The 23,204-nt window shown below is 45.9% G+C and overlaps 1 protein-coding gene across 10 annotated transcripts in view; it reads left to right on the forward strand.

The window, feature by feature from the left end:
* The window catches only part of Arhgap17 (Rho GTPase activating protein 17), a 92,275-nt gene that overhangs the window by 52,750 nt on the left and 16,321 nt on the right, over positions 1–23,204 (forward strand). For 6 of the 10 annotated variants that reach the window (XM_021237345.2, XM_004855977.3, XM_021237347.2 and 3 more), the window contains 10 exons: positions 1,332–1,400; positions 1,559–1,640; positions 6,280–6,407; positions 7,890–8,001; positions 8,663–8,744; positions 12,124–12,204; positions 13,969–14,082; positions 17,325–17,416; positions 18,719–18,875; positions 20,430–20,663. In XM_021237345.2, coding sequence (XP_021093004.2) covers positions 1,332–1,400; positions 1,559–1,640; positions 6,280–6,407; positions 7,890–8,001; positions 8,663–8,744; positions 12,124–12,204; positions 13,969–14,082; positions 17,325–17,416; positions 18,719–18,875; positions 20,430–20,663 — 1,151 coding nt within the window. The remainder of the gene's footprint in view (positions 1–1,331; positions 1,401–1,558; positions 1,641–6,279; positions 6,408–7,889; positions 8,002–8,662; positions 8,745–12,123; positions 12,205–13,968; positions 14,083–17,324; positions 17,417–18,718; positions 18,876–20,429; positions 20,664–23,204) is intronic. The other 4 variants (XM_013076407.3, XM_087209087.1, XM_004855979.3 and 1 more) reach the window with 2 other exon arrangements.

Raw genomic sequence — 23,204 nt, forward strand, 5'->3', positions numbered from 1 at the left:
AAATGGTCTGTTAATTCTACTAGATGGTGTTAGGAATGTTACATTTAGTGTATTTAGGTCATGCTGTTATTCCCGACCTCTTCAGGAGAGTAAATCTTGATCTGTTAACTGGGATGAACTGTTTAAAACAACAACATATTATGTAGAAATTAAAACTGAACTCACAGAGTCATGCCATTATACTTAAAAAGATCACAGTCAAAACTGGGTGTGGTGACACACGCCTGTAAGCCCAGCTTCAGGAGGCTGAGGAAGGAGATGTCACATTTGAGGCCAGCCTGGGAGCATAGTGAGGTCGTGTCTCAGAAAAACAGATCATGTTTAGATGAAGATGTTAAATAAAGTGGTGTCATACTGGGCACTTGTGTCCAGAAGAGCGCACGTCCACCCGCTTTGCCCGTGTCCCTTTCCCAGCAGTCCTCTGCACCTTACCTTTTGGATACTTACTGCACACACGTGTGGCCGGAGGTTTGAGAAGTGAGCCTGGAGCATCGTAGACTGGTGTCTCTTTCCTCAGCCTCTGCAGCATGGCCTGCCAGTATTTCACATGGTGAAAACTTACAAAAATATTTTCTGTTTCCTATTCTGTGCTACTTTCTGGGTAAGGTCCTCAGATCTTGGTGGTCTTTTATTCCCTCTTAAGCTATGTCTAATCTGATTAAGTTTTGAATGTTTTTCTTTTTTTTTTTTTTTTTTTTTGGTACTGGGGATTGAACTCGGGTCCCTCCACCTATGAGGCAGGCGGCGAAACCACTGAGCTAAATCCCCAGCCCCAGACCTTTTTTGATAGTGCATTTTTCTCTTCTAGTGTTTCTTTTTCAAATGTCTATAATCATTTAAATCTTTCCGTTTTAACAGTCTCTGGTGATTCTCTTTTCTGAGGCTCTTGAAAGTGGAGGGAATTTGCTTGTGGTGAATTGTTTCCTTGTGTGTTTTGTAATTTTATATCGTGAGCTTATTTTAATAAGGGCTTTATCTTTGGGACTCCTGGAGATTGGGAGTGAATATCCTGAGAGTGTTACCTAGTCCATTTTTTTTGTGGAACTAGGAGTTGAATGGAGGACCTCACTGAGCTACAACCCTAGACCTTTCTTTTTTCTTTATGTTTGCTTATTTATTTATTTTTAATTTTGAGACAAGACAAAATCTAATTTGCTAAGTCACTAGTTTTCCCAGGCTGGGTTTGAATTTGGTCCTCCTGCTTCAGCCTCCCAGAGTGCTGAGATTACAGGCATGTGCCACCACACCTGGCTTTTCAGTTGATGGACATTTCATCTGTAGCATTTTTCCTTCACCTCTTTATTTTTAATGGCCTTCTCTTCCACTTCCAGGATCAGCTCGCGGCAGACATGTACAACTTCGTGGCCAAAGAAGGGGAGTACGGCACATTTTTTGTTACGGTGAGCACCTTCCCTTGACAGAATTTTAACGCAGTGTAAAAAATAGAATCATTCTAGCTTTTTTGCAAAAGTGTTCATTTTTAGCTTTGCTCACATTGTACGTGTATCCATCTGATGCTAATGTTAACTTTTGTTTTTGAATGTGGGTCTGTTCTCAGTTATTAGAAGCCCAAGCAGATTACCATAGAAAAGCATTAGCAGTCTTAGAAAAGGCCCTTCCCGAAATGCGAGCTCATCAAGGTAATGTAACCTGTGTGTTGGCCAATGCGGCCTCCTCCGCTGCCCCCTGCCTTCCTCTTTGCTCTGACTCTTGCATGCATTCCCTTCGGACAGCCTCTCTGCCTACGAGGGTACTAGTTCCCAGCATAGTTTCCTCTTCTTGCTGCGTTCTCTAACTTCTTCCAAACCCAAATTAACACACTAATGGAACATTTGTAGTTCTTCTGAGACCTTCCGTTGAAGAGAAAACAGCCCCCTTTGGGAATTGCGTGTGTTTTTCTCTTTTATGGACTTGAAAAATTCTAGCATCCAATTATCCTTTCCCGAATCAGTTATTTGTTCTACAGGGCTGAAATTTGGCCCTGTGACTCTGAGAGCATCCATTCTAGAGCACTTATTTTAGACTTTCAGAGAAGAATTTTACAAGCCAGTCCTTGATGTCGCATTATCATCACAAGACCATGGCCACTTCTTTCAGACCCTTCCTCGTCTTAGTGGAAGGCTCCTGTTCTCATCAGCACGGGTATTTTCCCCACAAGTTGTGAGTGGGTTGAGCTTTCCCCAGATGTTTAGTTTTAAGTGGGACGTTTAAAGCTTTTTTCCCCCTCCTAAAAGCTTTTGATTGTATTTCTCTATGACTTACACTGGGTGTGTACCAGCAGACACTGGCAGAAGTTACTGAGGAAGAAATTGCTTTGTCATCTTTGGACCTAGTATATCAGTTGTTGCTTATTATCTCTTGGTTCCAGGACCCTGTGGGTATCAGAACCCAAGACTCTCAAGTCGCTGTGTAAAGTGGTGTAGTATTTGCATACACCTTACACACATTCTTCAATACTTTAAGTCATCTCTAGATTACTTATAACATGCAGCATAACGTAAGGGCTACGTAAATAGTTTGTTACACTGTTTTTTAGGGGAATCATGAAAAGAAAATAAAGTCTGTATGTGTTCAGTACAAGGACTTTTTTTTCTAAATATGGATGAGTGGTTGGTGGAATCTGTGGATGCAGAACCCGCATATACCAGCGGCCAGCTGTATATTGCTCGTAGTGTAGCCTTGTCATTTGGAGCTTAGGTCCCCTGCAGAACCACTGGCCTTGAGCTGAAAGGGGATCAGGCCAGAAGCCAAGTGTGGTGAGCTTGTGATTGTGCAAGAGGGTGGGTGGGTGTGTTCTGTGCACACGCTGGTGCCCTCAAGAGTGCCTTGTCCTCTCCTCTAGTGTGGGAGGTCCTAACAGGGTCTGGCTTGGTGCCTGAAAGCTTTTGGATTATGAAAGATGATTCTCTCCCACCTGACTACATAGTCAGGTCTTCACAGTGTCAGGTGCAGTATGTCTCATCATTCTGCCGTTCTTCCTGGGACGAGCTGCCCTTGTTTTCTAAACCATCTGGTGCCCTAGTTCATAGTTAATGATGTGGTAGACGGTCAGCCTTCTGAAGGACAGACTTGCCAGGGAAGTTCAGAGCACCCAGACAGGAACTCACTGTGGGTTAGTCTTTAGTGGCCTCAAGTCTGATGGGGAAGACGTGGCTAATAAGCATAGATAGGAGAAGACTGGGTTTCTGGCACTCAAGGCTGTTTTCTCTAGAGAAACACATCAGTAAGTCCTGGGGGCAGGGAAGGTTCAGGGAGGAACAGGAGGGTGGAGTAAGTGGTTATCTTTCTACAGCCGCCCCTGCCCCTTCGCTGAGCTGGAATTCCCTGCCTCCGACCTCTCCCTGTCCTCCCACCTTCCTGCTGTGACTCAGCTCCACCCCGGCCCTCCCCTGTTAATCTCATCTTCGGTTCTCTGGGAGGCTGTTTGAATGACTCCTTTCCACCTGCTGCCTCCAGGATCTCACCACCTTCCCACCCCTCCTCCTGTGCAGCCCGGTTCCTGTTCCCATTCTGCCATCCACCCTCTTACAGTTCCCAAAGGACCAAGTGACCTCTCGCCAGAATCTGGTATTTACATGGCCTAGGTCATCTCTTCCTCCTTACAGTTTCCCCTCATTTCACTTAATTGTCTTCTTTCTTTTCATTGTTGGGACTCTGCATTTCTCTAGTTCTGTCCATGCTCCAGAAGTCTGCCTTTTTTGAGGTCTGTTCTCACTGCTGTGTTCTTTCTTCCCGATTTCCTCATCCCCTCTTCCCTACAGGTCCCTTGTTTTGACTTGCGCTTCTCACCTGCATTATGAGCATCAGTCCCCTTTCGTGTGGCCTCGCCTTCTACTCCAGATACCTTGTAGTGTGCACCCCCATCACCCCCATGCCCGCTGTCACAGTTCCTCTTTGTCACGCGGACACTGAGACCTCAGGCTCACCTGCCCTTCATTCCCCATCCTTGTGCTGGGTGCTCTGTCTTCCTCCCTGTCCCCGGCCTCCCCGTCGTCCCATCCGTGTGTTCCCCCCGCTCCTTGCACCAGAGCTGTGATTACAGTGAAAGCTTCTACACTCGTGGCTCCTGGTCTCTTCTCAGCCCATTGCTGCCTATGGACTGCTTGCCTGCTTCTTAGCCTGGGGTTTTTTTGGTGGGGGGGCCCCGGGGATCAAACTCGGGCCCTTGCTCTTGTGAGCAGGCAGCGGAACCACTGAGCTAAATCCCCAGTCCTTCTCGGCCTGTTAATCCTGTCTGTCTCAGGAGACCCGCTCCAAGCCCGCTGCCTTTGAGAAAACTTCTCTGACCGCTGAAGCCAGCAGGGAGCTCTGCAGCCTGAACTGCTCTCACATCACTGGTCTATACCAGGGGTCGCAGATGGCCCTATTTCGTTAAATTTTTGAAAAGTACGTCCTCATTTAAAAACCAGATGCTTTCACGTAATAATTGTGATGCATGGCTTCTCTTGAAAGTTTAGAAGATGGGTGTACCGGGTGTTCTTCCCACGTGGCCCAGAGGCGGCTGCCTCTTGCAGACTGTGGGCACCCACCCTGGTCCACGCCCCAGTGCCACCTCTGACCCTGAGACAGCTGTGCCTCCACCCTTGTCTGTACCATGGATCTGATGTGTCTCGTCTTGCCAGCAACTGTTACGCGTTCTATGGGTGCCTTGCATTTCCTTCACAGTTCATTTGCTCTCCTGTGAAGGGTGGGTCCCTATGAACCTGGTGGGCCTCCTGCACACAGTGGGCCTGCCCTTTGAGAGGCCGCCATGTGAAGTGGAGTTTCCCTTAGGAGTTGTCTCTAGGGCAGTGGTTTTCACTTGTTCCCTTGGCCTAGGTGACCCATCGAGGCGTGGAAGGTTCACACTCTGTCTAGTGCTTGTTAGCAGGCAGAGGACTGGAGTACAATCCCCCAGCATCTCAGAGCCAAGCATGGGCTGGAGTGATGGCAGGTGTCATGGCAGAGCTCTCCTGGGTGACTGATGTGTCTCCTAACGGAAGGATCCCGCGGCCTTCTCGCCCTGTGTTCAGAACTATTGCTGCAGATGATAAAATATCCAGGCGAGAGGCCTGTCACAGAGCTCTGTCTTCTGGGAAGGGCTGGGCCTCCAGCTGCTTTTTCTGTGAGAAATTCCACTGGACAAGGCTGGGCCCTGCCTCCTCTTCCCCTCACTCCTTTCTTTAGTCTTTTTCCTCACTGCCCTTCCCATCAGGTTTTAACTTTTCATGTGGACTTGTGAGGTTTGGATTTCCTCCCCCTGCTGTGCGCAGACTACGGTGGGCCTGGCCTCTCACAGGAGGGGCGGGAGTTTAAGAGGATGCCGTGGAGTCACGTCGGGCTTCCATCAGGAGGGCGGCTTCAGGACGGTGCCTGTCAGAGGTGCAGAGAAGGAGCTGTGTGCTTTTGGGGGTGGACAGGGCGAAGTGTTTCCCTCCCTGGGGTCTGTGTACCTCGGAGATAGCGCTAGATCTCTGCAGTTCCCACAGGCGGGCCAAACCCAGGCGTGGGCTTCACGTTTTCACTCTGTGTCCATTTTCTAAATTCTCCTGTTGGGCAGCTTCATTAGATATCTTTCTGCTAAGCACTGCCTCAAACCTGCGGGGCAAAGCGGGGTGTATGACCTGAAAGGAGTAAGATGCTGCTTTGCCGCTGTTCTCACAACCTTCCGGCCGAGCTGCTTCGGAGCCACAGATGCTGTGTTGGATTTTCGGCTTTTCTTTTCTGTGCTCAGAGCTTTGGGGACCTGTTTGGGGACGGGACATTCTGTAGCGCTGCATGTCACGGAGATGTTGCCTCTCATATGCGTTTACCGTGGCCATCTCCAGTCTTGTATGACAAATGCTTAACTTGTGTTTGAAATGTTAAGAAATTATCTCCATTTTCACTTTAAGGGACTCTCTTTCTTGTCGTCTGGGAGGGTGGCCAGTCTGCTCTGCAAGGCTAGAACAAACTTCTCAGTGAGAACACTGTGCTCAGATCCATCCTGTGCTAAACAAGGCCACCAGCCTCAGCCTGTGCTGGTGAGCTGTGCCGGTGCCGAGCTGAGCAGTGCAGCTTCTGCCACAGCCAGTGTTGGGTGCCAGGAAGGTGTGCTCAGGGCTCTCTGCCCCAGCCCGTTGCATAGTCTGTGCTTTATGAACAGCGAATATAACAAAAGCAAGTAGTAAACATGTCTGCCCTTTTCTCAAAGCCTCAGCTATCAGTCTGCTAGAAGATCCTCTTTGGTAGTTTGGGGAGAAAGTATCGTGGTGATGCGTGAAGTTGTCAGGTACTTGACTGACCAGTTTGCCACTCTAGACAAGTGGGCAGAGAAGCCCGCCTTCGGCACGCCTTTGGAGGAGCACCTGAAGCGGAGCGGGCGTGAGATCGCACTTCCCATTGAGGCCTGCGTCATGCTGCTCCTGGAGACGGGCATGAAGGAGGAGGTGAGGCACCTCGGGGCCCACATGCCGTGTCTCTGTGCCCTTTCTCTGCCCACCCCACCTGTATTCCACAGCACTGTTGTGTTGTGTAGCCTGGTGGTTTTCAGACTTTGTCACCATGAGCAGCATTTCATAATGAGAGCTTATTCATTATACCTTTCGGTGTATACATGAAATAGGCTTCACAGAACAATACTTACTACTAAGAGTAAATACACTGGGACCTTTGGTATTGCATTTTAAGCTCTGATTTACAGCAATGGATTTCATGATACATTAATGGATCAGCGCCTCCATGAGCTTTAGTTTTTAATAGAAGGCATCTGTAGCATGAATCATGCATTTGCATAGTACTGTGGAAAATTTTTGGAAGAGTGTGCATTTATATACTTTACTTTATGAACCCTTTACAAAAAAAAAAAATTCCCATGAACCAAGCAGGGCAATTCTCCTTCCTTCTCTTGTATAGACAGAAAATCCGCAGACAGAGTTCACACTAGGGCAGAGCCAGAATCAAAATGCAATAGCTTTTCCTTTTTAAAAAGTTCTGTTGGGGCTGAGGGTTTAGCTCAATGGTTCCACTGCCTGCCTTGCAGGTACAAGGTCCTGAGTTTGATCCCCAGTACCAAAAAAAGAGCAAGTGTCTCTTGGAGTCTAATGTACATCGAGGAAAGTACACACACTGTGAGTGGACAGCTGGAAAAATCCCCACAGACTGAGCTCTCCATCTGATCAACACTCAGATTAAGGAGTACCCCAGAAGCCCCCAAGTTCAGGGTTTCAACCGTGTGACTTTCAGTTTCTGAGACCCTAAGTCAGTGCCCTCGCCTTGGGCCAGTTCTGCTCCAGGAGACATTGGGCAAAGTCCCGGGACAGGTGCGATGACACCTGGGGCAGGCGGCCTGCACTGGCGTGTCAGCGGGCAGAGGCCGGGGTCTGCTGCACTGCCCACAGCGTACGGGTCGCCCCTCGGGACAGTCGTCCAGCCTAAATGGCAGGCTGAGAAACCGTGCTAGGTGGAGACCTTGCCTGGATTAACTTCGCTGGAAACGAAGACGTCCAACTCCTGGCTCAGCGTCCGTCATACTCCCGCCTCTCTTGGTCGACTCTTCATATCTTTTTTTCTCCTATTCCTGGGACATTTGGAGCAAGTAACTAGCAGCCTGGTCTAAACTTTCCTTAACATGTCAATATTTTAAAAATATTTCTATATTCCAAAAGATCTATAGCCATCAGTGTTATAGAAGTGGAAATAAAAATGCTTTTTGATAATCAAATTCCACTAGGTGTAGTATTTTAGTCGGGAGACAGGGCAGGAGCTAGCCCTGATTAGCAGTGGATTGGTAGGTACCAGACTCTGTGCTGTAGGTATGAGCCTGGGCTTCTCGTTCCCCCAGACAGCCCTGAGGAGGGCTCCCTTAGAGTCTGCTGATCATGAAAGACTCCCAGTTTGTCCTTGATGCTAATGGAATTTCATTTCTTTAGGGCCTTTTCCGAATTGGGGCTGGCGCCTCCAAGTTAAAGAAGCTGAAAGCTGCTTTGGACTGCTCCACTTCTCACTTGGATGAATTCTATTCTGACCCCCATGCTGTGGCAGGTAAGCCCTAAGGAATCTGCAAATCGAGCCACCCTCAATGTGGTGGGCCAGTCCTGTCTCAGGCAGATGATGAGGTAAAGTCCAATTTCAGTTAAAGGTTTAATGGATAAAAAGAATTTTTTCTGATAAAATTCCCTAATGTATAATGTAATACATGCATAACCATGGTTTCTGTTCTCTTTGTGTCGTTTTGGTGTTTTGTCTCCCCACCACGCCCTGTTACTAAGTAAAGACGAAGGTAGTTCACACTGTAAATATTTTGGACAAATACTTGTATTTCTTCACTCCTTTCACTCCCACAATCCAAGTCTACCCAAAGAAATGATGTCTGTTAAGAGGATGAGGGGTTTTTTTGGTACCAGGAATCAAACTCAGGTCCTTGCGCTTGCCAGGCAGATGTAGCACCACAGAGCTAAATCCTCAGCCCTAAGAGGATAGTTTTAAAGCTAATTTTATTTTCTTTTGATCTCTCAGTGTACTTTTGGAAGGGAAATTGAATGTCTTTTGTGAGCATTTCATCCCTGGTCATGCCTGCGAGATTATGATTTGTCTAGTACAGATTAGAGATTGTAATTGAGATAATTTCACATTGCAAAACAATATATCCAGAGATTTCTGGCCTTATCCATTTCATACTCAAAGAGAGTATTAATGGTTTCAGGTGCTTTGAAGTCCTATTTACGGGAATTGCCTGAACCTTTGATGACTTTTAATCTGTATGAAGAATGGACACAAGTTGCAAGGTAACTTTAAAGAATGCAGAGTTTTAAAAGTTAAAAGAAGCAATGGAATACTGTGTACATTTGTAAGTTATTGTATCCTCAAAGATTATTATAAAGTTATTTGTTAAGTAATATGTATATTGGTTCTATTTACATTTATAATGAAAGTATTGAATGTTACTATTATTAGTGTAAGAAGGCCATAGCTTATGCACTAGTTTGTTTGTGTGATTTAGATGTTTGAAGATATACAGTGGCAGCCACATTGGTGGATTGATTGAGCTCAAATCCCCGTTATACCAAAGAAAGCCCTGTAACTGGGGACAGGTGTCATACTGTAACTGAGTGGCAGTGTGGCTGTCAAGCTGCTTAGAAGCTAACTGTTGCGTACTATAATGAGGACATCATTAGCGGTAACAGTGACTGTCTCTTGAGTGTTTATTGTATGCTAAGTACTGGAATCTGTATACCCATTACCTTCTGCAATCCCTAACTAATTGAGAGGCAGATACCAGCCTCCTTTTATAGGAAAAGAAACTGGGGCTTGGGAAGGAGCACAGGCAAGGTAGTAGCAAGTAACTGGCAGAGAGAGCTGTGGACCCAGACCTGTCTGACCCCAAGGCTGTGCTCCATTCTGGTCGCTTCCCTTCTGCCCCGCCTCACCCTGTCCCTCATGGTCCTGACTCACATCCTCTCCTGGATATCTGGCTCCTTACCCCTGAGGGCAGAGGAGCAAACCACCTCTGCTCCCAGCTTCTTCCCCTGTCTTGCTCCGGGCAGAGGCCACGATGAGCTGTGGCCATTTCTTCTGGCAGGCCATGCATCCACCCTGTGTTACTCTACCCAGGTGTTTAGTCTGTGACTGTGGAACAGAGACTTTGTGCTGGTAGGTGGTGAGGGGTTAAGTTCAGAGACAAGTTCTTAGTTGAGATATCCGTGGAACACACACAGGCTGGGCCTAGCTTGGGCTTGAATTAAAGGATACCAGCTATCATTGTCACATAGGAGAGGATTGTTGAATTTCTTGCCTTGGGTAGCTTTCTTTTTTCCTCCTGGCCTGTACTCCTCTCTCTAAGCCTCCAGGATTTTTCTCTGAGAGTAAAAGAAGATGTTACAGTTTGAAATCTCACATGTTCCCCCCAAAGCCTCTTGTATTCGTAGGTGGGAATTTCAGAAGCTGCCTGGCTCACAAGGGCTCTCATTTTATTAGTGGATTAACACATCGATGGGGCTGTAATTTGTGTCTCGCTGCCGGGCAGCTTGAACCACCATGACTGTACCTAATTGGGGAGCTTTTTATTAAATTAGTTAGTTAATTTTTAGGTTTTTTTGAGATAGGGTCTCGCTTTGTAATTCAGGCTGGTTTGAACTCACTATGTAACCCAAGCTGGCCTCAAACTCACAGCAATCCTCCTGCCTCAGCCTCCCAAGTGCTGGGATTATAGGTGACCGCCACCATGCTCGGTAGCTTTTTATTAATTTTATTAGTAAAAAGACTGGTAAAAGTGATTAGATCTGGGGCCAGGGATTTAGCTCAGTGGTACTGCGGCTGCCTCGCAAGTGCAGGGTCCTGAGTTCGAATTAGATCTGTGAGTACCACCAGTGATACAAGCCGCCCAGTGGGACAGTCATGCACGCATCACTGGTGGTTCACGCTGTCAGGAACGTGTTCATCGACGAGACCATAACTTGATGGCAGGTTTGAGTGTCATGGAAAGGGGGGCAGCTAGTGGAAGAGAGTGGGTCGTAGGGTGGTGTGACACTGGCCACTAAGTACATCGTGTCCCTGGCCCCTCCTCTCCGGCTCTCTCACCTCCGCTCCCCAATTGCCATGAGGTGAGCAGCTCTGTCCACCGCGCCCTTCTGCCATGCTGTTTCCACCTTGGACCGGACAAACATGAACTAGAACTTGTGGAGTTGTGAGCCAAAATAGGTATTTCCTTCTCCAAGTTCTTTCTCTCAGGGTTTTATCCACAGTGATGGAAAGCAGGTAGCAGAAGGGCTCTGTCTGTTGGTCTGCTGCTTCTGCAGTTGTGAAGTGTCGGCCAGGCCTCCGCCCTGGTGCAGTGCAGTGTTTAGCTTCCAGAGTGCAGTCAGCCCCAGCACCCTCCTGCCTGCTGGGGAGAGTCGGCTGTGCTGCAGGGTCTGCTCTGCCTCTCCTTGGTGTCTCTGCAGCTCTGTATGTTGAATCTGTAGTCCCAGAGTTTGGTGACTGACGACAGAAATAGGTTTCTTGGCCTGAAGCCTTTGAGCAGTCTTGAGAAAGGGGAACCACCAGGGCTCTAGGTGCCTGGGAACTTGGCAGGTGAGCTTGTGGCCAGGCTGCACTTGGAAGAGGGTAATCTGGGCTCCACAGAGCCACCATTCATATGTGCACTTTCTGGACAGGACTTACAGTGGTGTCTTCCCTTCCGGTGTCAAGCAGTCATTGATCTAGGCGGCTTCACACAGTTATGCCCCTGAGGCTTTGAACTCACTCAGCAGAATTAACGCTCCTACCCTGTTTTGCAAATGAGGAAATTGAGTCTTAGTGAGGGCTAGGGTACTACCTGCTCCAAGTTAAATAGTGATTAGTTGGAATTTGACTCCAAATGTATTTATTTCTTTTTTTCTTTCTTTTTTTTTTTTTTTGGTACCGGGGATTGAACTCAGGACCTTACGCTTGCAAGGCAGGTGGCAGAACCACTGAGCTAAATCCCCAGCCCTAAATGTATTTATTTCTAAAATCTGTGCTACTCTCAAACTTTGGAAACAGCAAGGGAGACATCAGTGTTAATATAGCACATGTCTCAGTTAGCTTTCCACCAGTGTGACAGAATACCTGAGACGGCCAACTTAAAGGGGAGGTCTGCTTGGGCTCACAGTCTCTGTCCCTGGTGAGCTGCTCCCGTTGCTCTGGGTCTGGGTCTGTGATGGCACAGAGTGTCACGGCGGGGAGGCATGGGGCCCCGGGGTCTGTTCCCCTCATGGCGCCTGGGAAGCACAGAGGAGGGCCCAGTCCCAGGGTCCCTTCAAGGGCACACCCTGTGTCCTAACTTCCTCTGGCTAGGCCCACTTCTTAGTTTCCACACCTCCCCATGGCGCTATAGGCTGGGACCAGGCCTTTTACACATGGGGGATAGCTAACATTTGCGATATTCACTCCCAAACTACCATGGTGCCTCGCTTCACCGACTTGATTCTTTCCACAGTTCTGGTTGCAAACCAAGTTGGATGAGAACTGAATCAAATTTAGTGGTTAGGTTCAATGTTGACCTTGGGGGGAAACTTGATTTGCTTCTCATCCAATTCATTGTGCAACCAGAATCGTGGAGAGAATTGAGTCCCTGAACTGAGGTACCACTGTATAGCAGCATGTTAATACAGGCATCAATAACATATAAACAATTTTTTTTCCTAGTGTGCAGGATCAAGACAAAAAACTTCAAGATTTATGGAGAACATGTCAGAAGTTGCCACCACAGAATTTTGTTAACTTTAGGTATGTATGATTGGCGTTCTGTAAACTGAGCTACCACTACAGTGTCTCTGGAATACAGATAGGTTTAATTCCAACGGGGAATAACAAGCTTTGGACCATAACATGGTGTTCTTGTGAGTGGGATTTGATGCATACTCTTGTATGAAGCATCAGTATCACACCTGGCATTGATATGGAGGTGGCCTTACAGACTTTGCTGTTGGAACTCTTAGCTGGGTGACTGCTGTTAGGTTTGGAGTCTAAATTGTCCAGCATGTAAAATGCAAAGTAAATCAACTGTTATACTTTGAGTAATATCTTTCATGTGTAAACAGAGCATAAATTATTCTACTATGAAGATTATATTACTTTATTAAGTAATTGTGTTTCTAAGAAAAATTACCAGGAGACAAACTTCTGAAATTTAACTTCTGTTGTCACGTTGACTTAATATGTAACTTTGAAGAAGTATAGAGAGAAGAGGGTGAGATCACCCCAAAGAATAAAGACATTTAAAACCAAACAGGAAATTTTCTAAGAGGACTTATTTAAATAAGTCATATCCCTGGTTGCCTGACCCTGAATTTACTCTTGGAAACTATCACTGTGCCAAACTAAATATTCCCTCTCGCTGCCTTAGTGCCAGCCTGGCCTGATAGGTGGGCTGGTATTTGTAAGGTCTCTTATCAACGAATTTAATATACCTGACTTGGAATTACAGATAGTGTGGTATGATAGAGCTGCTTTATAGCTCCTAGTGTATTGGGATTTTACTTTTTGGTTTGTTTATTTTGCTGTACAGTCTTTGCTGATTTTTTTTTTTAATACGGAGTACATTCCCATGGTTCAGAAATTCAAAAGGTGGGTTATGTATCTCACAGATCACTTAGGACTGAAGTCCTGGGACCAGTCCTCAGCACTGCAAAAGAAAAAGAATTCAAAGGTACACACTGAAAAACCACTCCCGTTTCCATCGCCAGACACTGACTTCCTCTCCTGAGCTTCAGTGTCTGCAGTCTCTGGCACACCCTCTCAGCAAGGGTGAATCCCTACACACACCCATGTGTATAGACAGCGCCACACACATGGGTTTCCTCCTCAGTGCCTACTTCCCTTTAGACCAAACGGTACTATATATTACATACCTCATTTTCCCTTTTGCTTTCTTTGCCTAACATCTTAATGTCTTTGCTTCATACATCTTGGAGAGTTCCCATATCAGTGCATAATAATTATTGTGATGCATGGTACTCTACTCTACGGTTAGATATACTTAATTATTTATTTAACCAGCTTCCTGTTGAAAGATAGCTATATTCTTAGTGTTTTGTTTTTATACCATTGTACTTACGTAGAAGAACATATCTCTATATGGTTTCATCATTACAGCGTAAAGTATTTTCATGTCGCTCCTTTAAGCAATGTAACTAAACCTTTTTAAACAAAGTATTTGTATTAAATATATATTTAACCCACTATTAACCACAATGTACTTTATTTAGAGATGGAATAGAAAGGATATAAAGGATATAAAGGAGAAATAGATTAAAAGTGTACAGCAAATTAACTCATTGAGATTTGCATTTGAGCTGTTTTCTCTTTCTAAGCTCTGTTTTCTGAAACAAAATATTCAAGAAATTTGGAAAACGCTCTACCTGAGGCAGACTCTGGTTTAATGACCCTCTACATTTGGCACCTAAGCAATCGGAGATTGAGCACAGGGCAGTAAGAGAAAATTGCTGCAAATATTTCTGAGAAGGTGCTCTGTTGCTTTTTATTTTCTAGGTATTTGATCAAGTTCCTTGCAAAACTTGCTCAGACCAGTGATGTTAATAAAATGACTCCCAGCAACATTGCAATTGTGTTAGGCCCAAACTTGTTATGGGCCAAAAATGAAGGGTGAGTAGTCTTTCCCCGCATTGTGTTATGAGTGGGAACACAACACCAGACACGTTCTGGTTTAAAGTGCGTGTCAAGGTATTCTGAAATTGATTTTCCCACTCAGCCAATATTCTCAGGACCCATATGTGAGATGCTGGTGACAGAAAGACATGAGACATTGTCCCTCTCTTCAAAGAACCCCCTGCTTTTGATCAGTAAGGCACCTCAGTAATAAGATAGACAGGTGTATGTGTGTGCACATGTGTGAGTGTGTATATGTAGGATATTGGGGGGGCGACTCTACCCCCTTATTTAGAGTCTGTGTCTGTACCTGAGAATAAAATGGACATAAAACAGACTAACAGAAGGAAGGCATGCAGGGTTTTATTTGTACATAGGAGCCCCTGTAGGAAAACAAAGACCCAAAGAAGCCGTTAGAGCTGAACGCTTTTATACTGAGTTGTATAAAAAATAGCACATTGTGATAGTGAGACCAGACAAAGGGGCTTGGGCCAGGGCCGTTAATTGTAGAGACATGGCTAGGAAGATAAGGATTACTTTAGCAAGGTTTGTTTGTGTAGATTTCCTTCAACCTCAACACCCTGTTTGGTGGTGATGAAATACTTTTTCTTCCTCTTGGTATGGGGAGGGCATTTTTCACATGGAACTTTATCTCCTGCTTTCCAAAAAAAAATAAAAAATAAAAGAGGATTCAAGTGCTCTTCTTGTATCTGCTGTTTTTTAAATGCCTTTACCTCCAAATAACCCATAGGCCATAGGACCATATCTTGAGGTGTCATAACTGACTCCCCTTCGGTATCACTGACAGTATAAGGTAGGAGGGCAGCAGGGATGGAGACAGGTAATACAGTCTGGGAAGTTCAGGGAAAGCTGTGGCTGAGAAATGAGAGTTTCCTACAGGTGGCACCTGGATGAGCCAAGGCATTGTAGGCACGAAGGGCCTGGCTTCTAGTGTTGAGGGGTGCCTCTCAAGTCTTGGATACCTTGATGACGGGATTTTGGTAGGTCAGGGCCAGATAATGAAGGGCCTCACATGTCCTGCTGAAGTGTTTGGGGCTTATTTTTGCAGATCATGAAGAAGCTATCGAAGTTGCTGAGCAGAAGAATGACTTGATTTAATTGCAAGATAGTTTTGTTGACACTGAGAAATACAGATTGAATAGAGGAGAGAGGCAAGGAGAGGGATCAGCTGGAAAGCTTTGAGGAAATTGCCAGGTGGCATGGGCATGACCAAGGTCCTCACCTTTTGAGTTACTCATCATCATTTTTGCAGGTGAGGATGCACTGCAGGGAAGTGTTAGCCCAGGTGCTGGCCAGAAAGCCCATGTCCTTAACTGTCACCTTTCTCTGGCTCCCATTACTGCCTGTCACCTTTGCAAAATAATGAACCATTAAAAATCCAAGTTCCATTAAAAATGCAGTAACTTTTCGAGTCAGTCTTTGATTTACTCACTCACATAGGCCCAATCTTGTTTCAGAAAGTAGTTAGAAGATTAGAAAGATCCAATATCATAAAGCAAAATTAAAAATAAGTAGATGTACAAAGCTATAGATCATATCTTAAGGCAGATAAATTCCAGACAGATTAAAGACTTAAAAAGTGACACCATACGCATGGGGTTTTCTAAGCACAAAAAGCAAGAAATTATATATTTAAAATTGGTGGATTTGGCTGTCCGACAACAGAAACTTTCATGTGTCAGAAAGCAACTTAAATAAAAGGCAATTCACAGGCTAGGAAAGTTCCTCCAGAAATTCCAGAATACACGAAGAGATCTTGCAAATCAGTACACAAACTGCCCCCCCCCCCGGCAAACTGGCTCTTAAAGAAGGAAAGTTGAAAAAGAACATGGTTGAACAATTCCTTCCCAGCCCACTAGGATTCTAAGGCATGAAGACTGATCAGAGTCCAGATGAGAGGAAGGCTGCTGAGGATAATTTACAGACAGCTTGCATTTTAAGCTGGAACTTTTCCTTGGTTAGAAAATGGTATGTTAGCTGGGCTCGGTGCACAAGCCTGTAATCCCAGCACTCCAGAGGCTCAGGCCAGCCTAAACTACATTGGGAGACCATGTCTTAAAAAACAGAAACAAAACAAAGACTGAAAATGGTGTGGTACTTTTCTGGTGAAAAGAGAAGTCAGAGTGTTAAGAGGAGAGAAGAGGTTGGTTTGAGGCAGTCAGAACTAAGGTTAAATTCCTTGTCCTCTATAAGAAAAGCCTCATGACAAAGTAAATTTAGTGCGAGCCTAAAGGCTGGTAGGTGTCTTACATTTTCATTGCTGGGACAAAATAACCTGACCACCCACAAGTTAAAAGAGGAAAGGTTTATTTCAGCTCATAGTTTGTAGAGATTGCAGTGCACAGTTGGCTGGATCCAAGGGAGGGCAGCATGGCAGAGGAGAAGGCTCCTGACAAGACAGGCAGGAAGCAGCGAGCAGTAGACAGATATATATCCACCCTTCCGGGCCACACCTACAGAGACCCACCTCTTCCCACCAGCCTTCACCTCCTAGCATCACACCCAGCCATAGACCCATCCGTGGATCCAGTCACCTCCCGAAGTCCCACCTGTGAGCACGTGAGGGATTGGGGGACAGGCAGATAGAAGCCATGATGGTAGGTAATTCGGTAAACGTCCGACGTTTTGTAGCTGTTTTGCTTTGATGGTGTTCTGACTCCCAGCTGGTAGATGAGCTCGATGGCAGGGGTAATGATCATTGCTTTCTTTTGAGCCCTGGCATCAGACACTTTCAGCCTCTGGACACTCATCTTGGAACCAGAACATATGTATGACAGCAGTGTGAATGCAGGGGCTCACGTCTTTGGAGGCACATTGTGACATCGTGTACTCTCGGTGACATAGACAAGAGTAGTGTGGGTGATCTTGGGCCCCAGAAGATAGATACCAGGTGTGATTCTTCTCTAGTGGAAAAATGCAGTCCTTGCTTCAAACCCATTTAAAGCCAGCTTCTGGACACATTATTCCCTGGTGGATGAGGGGCGCTTATGTATGGTAGACACAGTTGTCACACTGCAGCTGAAGGGCCTGATAGCTGGGTCAGGGTCATCTTACCTCTGGATGATTGCAGCCAGACTCGGCCTCGGACCTTTGGATTTCATCGTCCATCTGTATTTAAATATTTTATCCTTTAAAAAGAATTGTGTTGCCCTCACACAACCTGCGGACATTAGAGGCAGCCCGGGAGAAGCATGTTAATTTTGCACACTTCCTTGCAGAACACTCGCTGAGATCGCAGCAGCCACGTCGGTGCATGTGGTTGCAGTGATTGAACCCATCATTCAGCACGCCGACTGGTTCTTCCCTGAAGGTAATCTTCATTTTGTGTCCATTGGCAGCTAGAACAATAGCATAACAGTATCAAAAGTCTTCTTAAAGAAGGAAATTCATCAATGTGTACATAATTGGCTTTGCTTTTAATGCTTCTTTCTAAACCATGTTCATTTGCACTCATATTTTGGCATAATAAAAATCATACCATTTTGTATTTCACCTAATTTCACTAGAGCGTATTCAGCCAATGTATGTTGAGTACCCGCTAGGTGCTGTATGTTTGCTGGTGAGACACACTGTCTCCCTGGAGGAACTTGGGCCCTTGGAGAAAGCGCCACAGAAACAGATAAATTGTGACACGTGGCAAATTAGAAAGATAGGTAGGTGGAGAAAGACTTGATGAACTCAGGTGTTAGAACTAGGGAGCCAGGGATTCCTTTTCAGAAAAAGTAATACTGAATGTGCAGGGGTTTTCTTCTTGTGAGAGAGCTTCTTGCCTCTGGGTTGTTGTGTTTGTGCAAAGTTAGACAATAAGGCAGGAAGGGTTGGTTGGGGCTGACTTGGGAAGGTCTGGGTTGGCGACAGACATCCAAGAATTAGGATTTCAGTCTGTAGGTGATAGGTTTTCAGACTGTGTTAGTTGTGGATCTGGGATCCGTGGAGATTCTTTCAGACCCCTTTTGGGATACGGGTTGGGCGTGTCCTGACCCCTCTGAGTCCAGACCCCCCTTCCCCCAGAGCAGCCCAGTTGCTGACTGATGCCAGGGCTGTGCTCATCCAGTTGATTGCCCATTAAAAAGATAAAAGGGATAAATGTTAGCCTTCTACCCAAGCTTTCTCCTTCAGGGACATGATTCTTGCAAAAAGTGCTGTAGAAAGTATGTCCTTGATGTTGTCCTTTATTTCTATTTTTTAAAAATTATTTATTTTTTTACAGTACCAGGGATTGAACTCAGGACCTTGCACTAGTGAGGCAGGCATGGCACCACTGAGCTAAATCCCCGGCCCTATTTCTATTTTATATCAAACTGTATTTCACTTTTTAATGATTCAAATAAGTAATCTACATTCATTATCCTCTTGTGTAGTCCATGTTTTTTTTCCACAGAAGAGAAAGCAGCCTAGCTGTGGGTCGTATTCTGAATTGTACCCTCTGCTGTCTCTGGTCCCTCTTTGCCTCCCTCTGGGTTCACAGTGCAGCTCCAGAGGAGAGGGCCTGGCACTGCCCCATGAAGGACAGAGGGCCTGCAGCTGACGAGCGCGACCCCCATCCAGTGGGCTGCTTTCGCACTCCCTCGCCCTGTGCTGTTTCTCATGCACTCATTAATTGTTCTTGCAGAGGTGGAATTTAATGTATCAGAAGCCTTTGTGCCTCTTGCCACCCCGAATTCTAATCAATCATCCCACACTGGAAATGACTGTGACTCAGGCGCCCCGGAGAGGAAGCGGCCTGCCAGCATGGCGGTGATGGAAGGAGACCTGGTGAAGAAGGAGAGGTGTGTTTAGCGCTCTTCACTTCCAGTGCAGCAGGAGATGTCGTACAGAAGTGTTAAGGCCCATGGTATCTGGTTCCAGCTTCGTGTACCCCCGTGTCCCCACGGCTGATAGAGCCCCGATTACAGGAATTGTGCTGTCGTTCATTCCAGGCATTAATCTGAGCATGACGTACGTAGCCTGTCAGTTGACCTCATGCCACACGTCCAGCTTTACTGTACAATGTTCTGTGGAACATTGCATGGTAGAATGGCATCGTACACACTGCTGCAAGCACTGGTGTGAGGACAGTTCATACCTCACACTATCCAGGCATTTTTTGGTATTGCATGGCCTCTCAGTGGAAGCCAACCCTGAATTTGATGTTTAGCTGGAGAGACCTCAGTGTTGGCCATTTCTGGAAAGAAACAGATGGCTGTGTTGGACTTAGAAGCAGTCTATCTGTACAATTCTCTGTGGAGAATTTGTGAGATTTTTTCAGGGTGATTAAGCCCACGTATGGCTTTTGCCTTCAGACACCAACCTATCCAGTGCGTATGATGAAATGCCGCTAGACTCACAGTAATGCAGGAGTTAAGAGGCCTGTTTGAAGTAACATGCTTTTCTTGCATATATGTAATAATATTACTGAAACTAGCTGATAGTAAAGCGAAATAGCAAGCTCCTATTTTAATTGTCCAATCTTATAATGAGATGCGTGGGATGTTTACTTTGCTTGCTTGTTTTGGGTCATCTTCCTCATAGCAAAGGGAAATGGTTCGCTTTCCTATTGTCCCACTCTGAAATTCACATTTATTCTGTTCACAGATTTCACTTTCCTGAGTCCTCATGCTCCTCCTATTCAGTAGTGTCTCCTAGTTAATACTGTTCTATCTGTAACAAAGCCAGCTCTCGTGTATTTTAAGTTCAAAATACAAAGTTATAGGTCTGGTCAGCACACACAGTTCTCAATTACTTGCTTTCCAACTGGCCCAGTAAACACAAGCTCAGGGAGCCATGTATCTTTCTTTTTTTATTTATTTTTTTCAAATGGAAAAAAAAGCCTTCACGTTTATACACTAGTGAAAAGTAAATCTTCCTTCTATCCTGTCCCCCAGCCACCATCTCCTTCCCCAAAGCACCTGTTTTTCCAGTCTTACGTATCTTTCAGATGTATCTGTAAAGAGGTGGTGTCATATGGTGGCCTTACCCTGTCACCAGCGAACCTCGGCTTCCACCTCATTTTCCAACACAGCTTTGGGATGGGAGTTAGGGAGTAGGAAAATATACATGATGTCACTTGAGATGAAGCCTGCCTGTTTGCTTTCAGCTGCTCACATCCAGTTGATCGAGGACATTGATCAGTGCCAGGTCCTTTGGCTTTGTTCAGGGTTCAAGCCAAGCTGAACTGCTTGCTTTGGGAATGGGGATGGCGTTAATACGGTCCTTGCCACGTCTCTGCATGCTGGGCAGTTTGGGTGTCTGTCCCTGTTGGGTCTTAACATGTGTGGACCAGCGAGCTTCTGTCTCGGGAGTCAGCTTGCATGGTGTGTTGACTGTTTCTTCTCTCTGTGTAGCTTTGGTGTGAAGCTTATGGACTTCCAGGCCCACCGGCGGAGTGGTACTCTAAATAGAAAGCACGTATCCCCTGCTTTCCAGCCACCACTCCCGCCCACAGATGGCAGCACCGCGGCTCCTGCAGCCCCGGAGCCCCCTGCCCACAGCTCTCGGGCTGAAAGCAGCTCAGGGGGTGGGACTGTCCCCTCCTCTGCAGGCATACCGGAGCAAGGGCCGGGCCCAGGTGACAGCAGGTAAGCAGGCCCCTTCTCCTGGCCGTGGAGGCCAGATGCCCTAATCTTTTTGCAAGTTGCACCCTTTGGGCATGGCACTCACGCCGAAAGGGTCTTTCTGGCAGAGAGTGGACCAGACTTGCTACTCCTCCGGTTGGCAAAGGACCAAGAGATGGAATGAGACTGCAAATAGCTTGCTTCAAAAGAAAGCAACATTTGTTTGCATTCTTTGTCATACATCTGCTTTGGTGCTACAAATGAGAGACTAATAGGTGTATATCAGTCTGACGAGCCCCCTTTTACCTGCTTGATGTGCAGCTGCCATTGCTCCTGTGCCATCTGCTTGTTCTCATTCAGTGTGCTAACTAGGGAGTGTGTGAATGTAGTGAGCTAGTTATGGGGCTCCTGGCAACTGTCGTTCATTCCCACATTCAGTGATGCAGTCACACAGATTCACTGAGTAACTGATAGGTGCCAGGCACCATATGAGGCCCATTAGGTGACTAAGACTCATCCCCAGCCCTCGAGGCTTCCGGCCTTACAGAGGAATCGGCGCCTGTGCAGGGTGGAAAAGAAGGTATTTTTTCTTAGAGGACCATTTGATTACTCGACCTTCAGGTAAGCCGCTGGGAGTGGACTGCACAGAAGGACAACTTTGAAAAAGGTCCCTCTGAGTTGAGATTTTCTTTGTGTCAGTTGGCTCTCTGCACTGGTCTGGGCAGAGGCCCGTTCACGTGGTATCTGTGACGGCTCCAGTGGCAGCTGCTCTGAACGATGAGGCCTTCCACAGAGTGTGCTAAGATTTGTATTGTCATTTGGCCATCCTCACACCCTGAAATAATCATATCTGAGGTAAAGTAAGTGCCTAAAAGAAGGACTGTTGTTTATTCATACTTCCCCGGGAGAGTTTTGCCTTGGGAGAACTTCCCTGTCGCCCTCTGTGGGTTGAAGGGCAGTCTCGGGTGTGCAAAGGTACTTACCCGGTAGGAGCTTTGGTTAGCCCCACACCTGGGTTCTGAATGCTTTGTGCGTTTTCTAGTCTTTTTCACTCATAATTTGGGGAAGTCTATTTTGTAGTTGAGGGAAGTAAGGCTTCTAACTTTGTAGGGCTTCATAGGCCCAACATCAGCTTCATTTGGCTTGTCAGTAACCACTGCTCCATACATACATACATTTTGGCTTAAGTTCTTTGTGTTTAAGGGCCAGGGATTTAGCTCAGTGGTTCCGTCGCTTGCCTTGCAAGCGCAAGGACCCAAGTTCGGTCCCTGGTACCAAAAAAAAAAAAAGAGAAATCAGGAAAGTTCTTTTTGTTTGAGAAAAAACGTGCAGATTTACATGCTTTCATTTTCTCATGGCAGCCAGTTCATTTACTCAAGACTGAACATACTTGAGTCGGTCATTAGTCTTCACTGTGGAAGGACGAATGGAGTGCCAGCCATCAGCTTGCTCTTTGTTCTTTATATTCTGTGGGTATTTTTGTGTACATTTCACTGATGGCGTCCCCTCTTTGGTGACCTTGGCATGTGTCACTGTCATTTTTGGTACACAGTTTGGCCCAGGAAACAGGGAGCCTGAATCGCATTAGATCTGGGCTCTGAGTCATCGTTTAGCCTCTCACGAGTTTCTCTCTCTCCAAGTTCTCAGTTGATAGGAATCAAGCATGTCACAATTTCAAGTATTTTTTTGCTATTGCTTTTGCTTACTTTTGTACAATGTATTTGTAAAAATTCAAAGCCCTTTCTTTCTTTTTTTCTTTTTTTTTTTTTTTTTTGGTACCGGGGATTGAACTCGGGACCTTGTGCTTGCAAGGCAGGCGCCGGAACCACTGAGCTACATCCCCCGCCCTCTTTACTATTTTTTAACATTGCCCAATTTAATACAAACAAAGTAGATAGAACTTGAGGTTTCTCATGAGCTGCTTTGAAATGCTGTCTAACATGACTTTGAGTTGTAGAGTAGTTGGAGGTCAGTCTGATGCAAGGAATCTCAAAAATATGTATTCTTTAAGGAAATACTAGCTTTATAGGCCCAGGGTAAAAACTGTTGAAAATTTCAGATCATCTCCTTGCCTGCTGAGGTAGAAACTGTACTTGGAATCTCATAGTCATCCCTCTGTACCTTTGGGTCCCACATCTACAGATTCAACCAACCATAGATGAAAAATAGTTTTTAAAAAATTATTTCTATGAGCCCGGCATGGTGGCTTGCCCCTGTAATCCCAGTACTCTGGGAGGCTCTGGCAGGAGGATTGCCTCCCAGGGCAGCTTAGCAACTTAGTGAGACCCTGACTCAAAATAAGAAATTGAAAAGGGGAGTGAGTGGGTGCTAGGGATGTAATTCACTGTGAAAGCCTCAGTTTAATCCTTAATACCACCAAAAACAAAAAGAAAACATGTATCTGTACTGAACACATGTGCTTTTTTTGTTATTATTCTCTAAACAGTAAAGTATAACAAGTATTTCTGTAGTATTCATATTATATTAAGTATTGTAAGTAATACAGGAGCAGGGGATTTAGCTCAGTGGTTCCGCCGCCTGCCTCGCAAGTGCAAGGACCCGAGT

This window comes from Heterocephalus glaber, unplaced genomic scaffold, assembly GCF_053883595.1.
Source record: "Heterocephalus glaber isolate CG9 unplaced genomic scaffold, H.glaber_assembly_v1.0 deba00000943, whole genome shotgun sequence".
Taxonomy (NCBI): Eukaryota; Metazoa; Chordata; class Mammalia; order Rodentia; family Bathyergidae; genus Heterocephalus; species Heterocephalus glaber.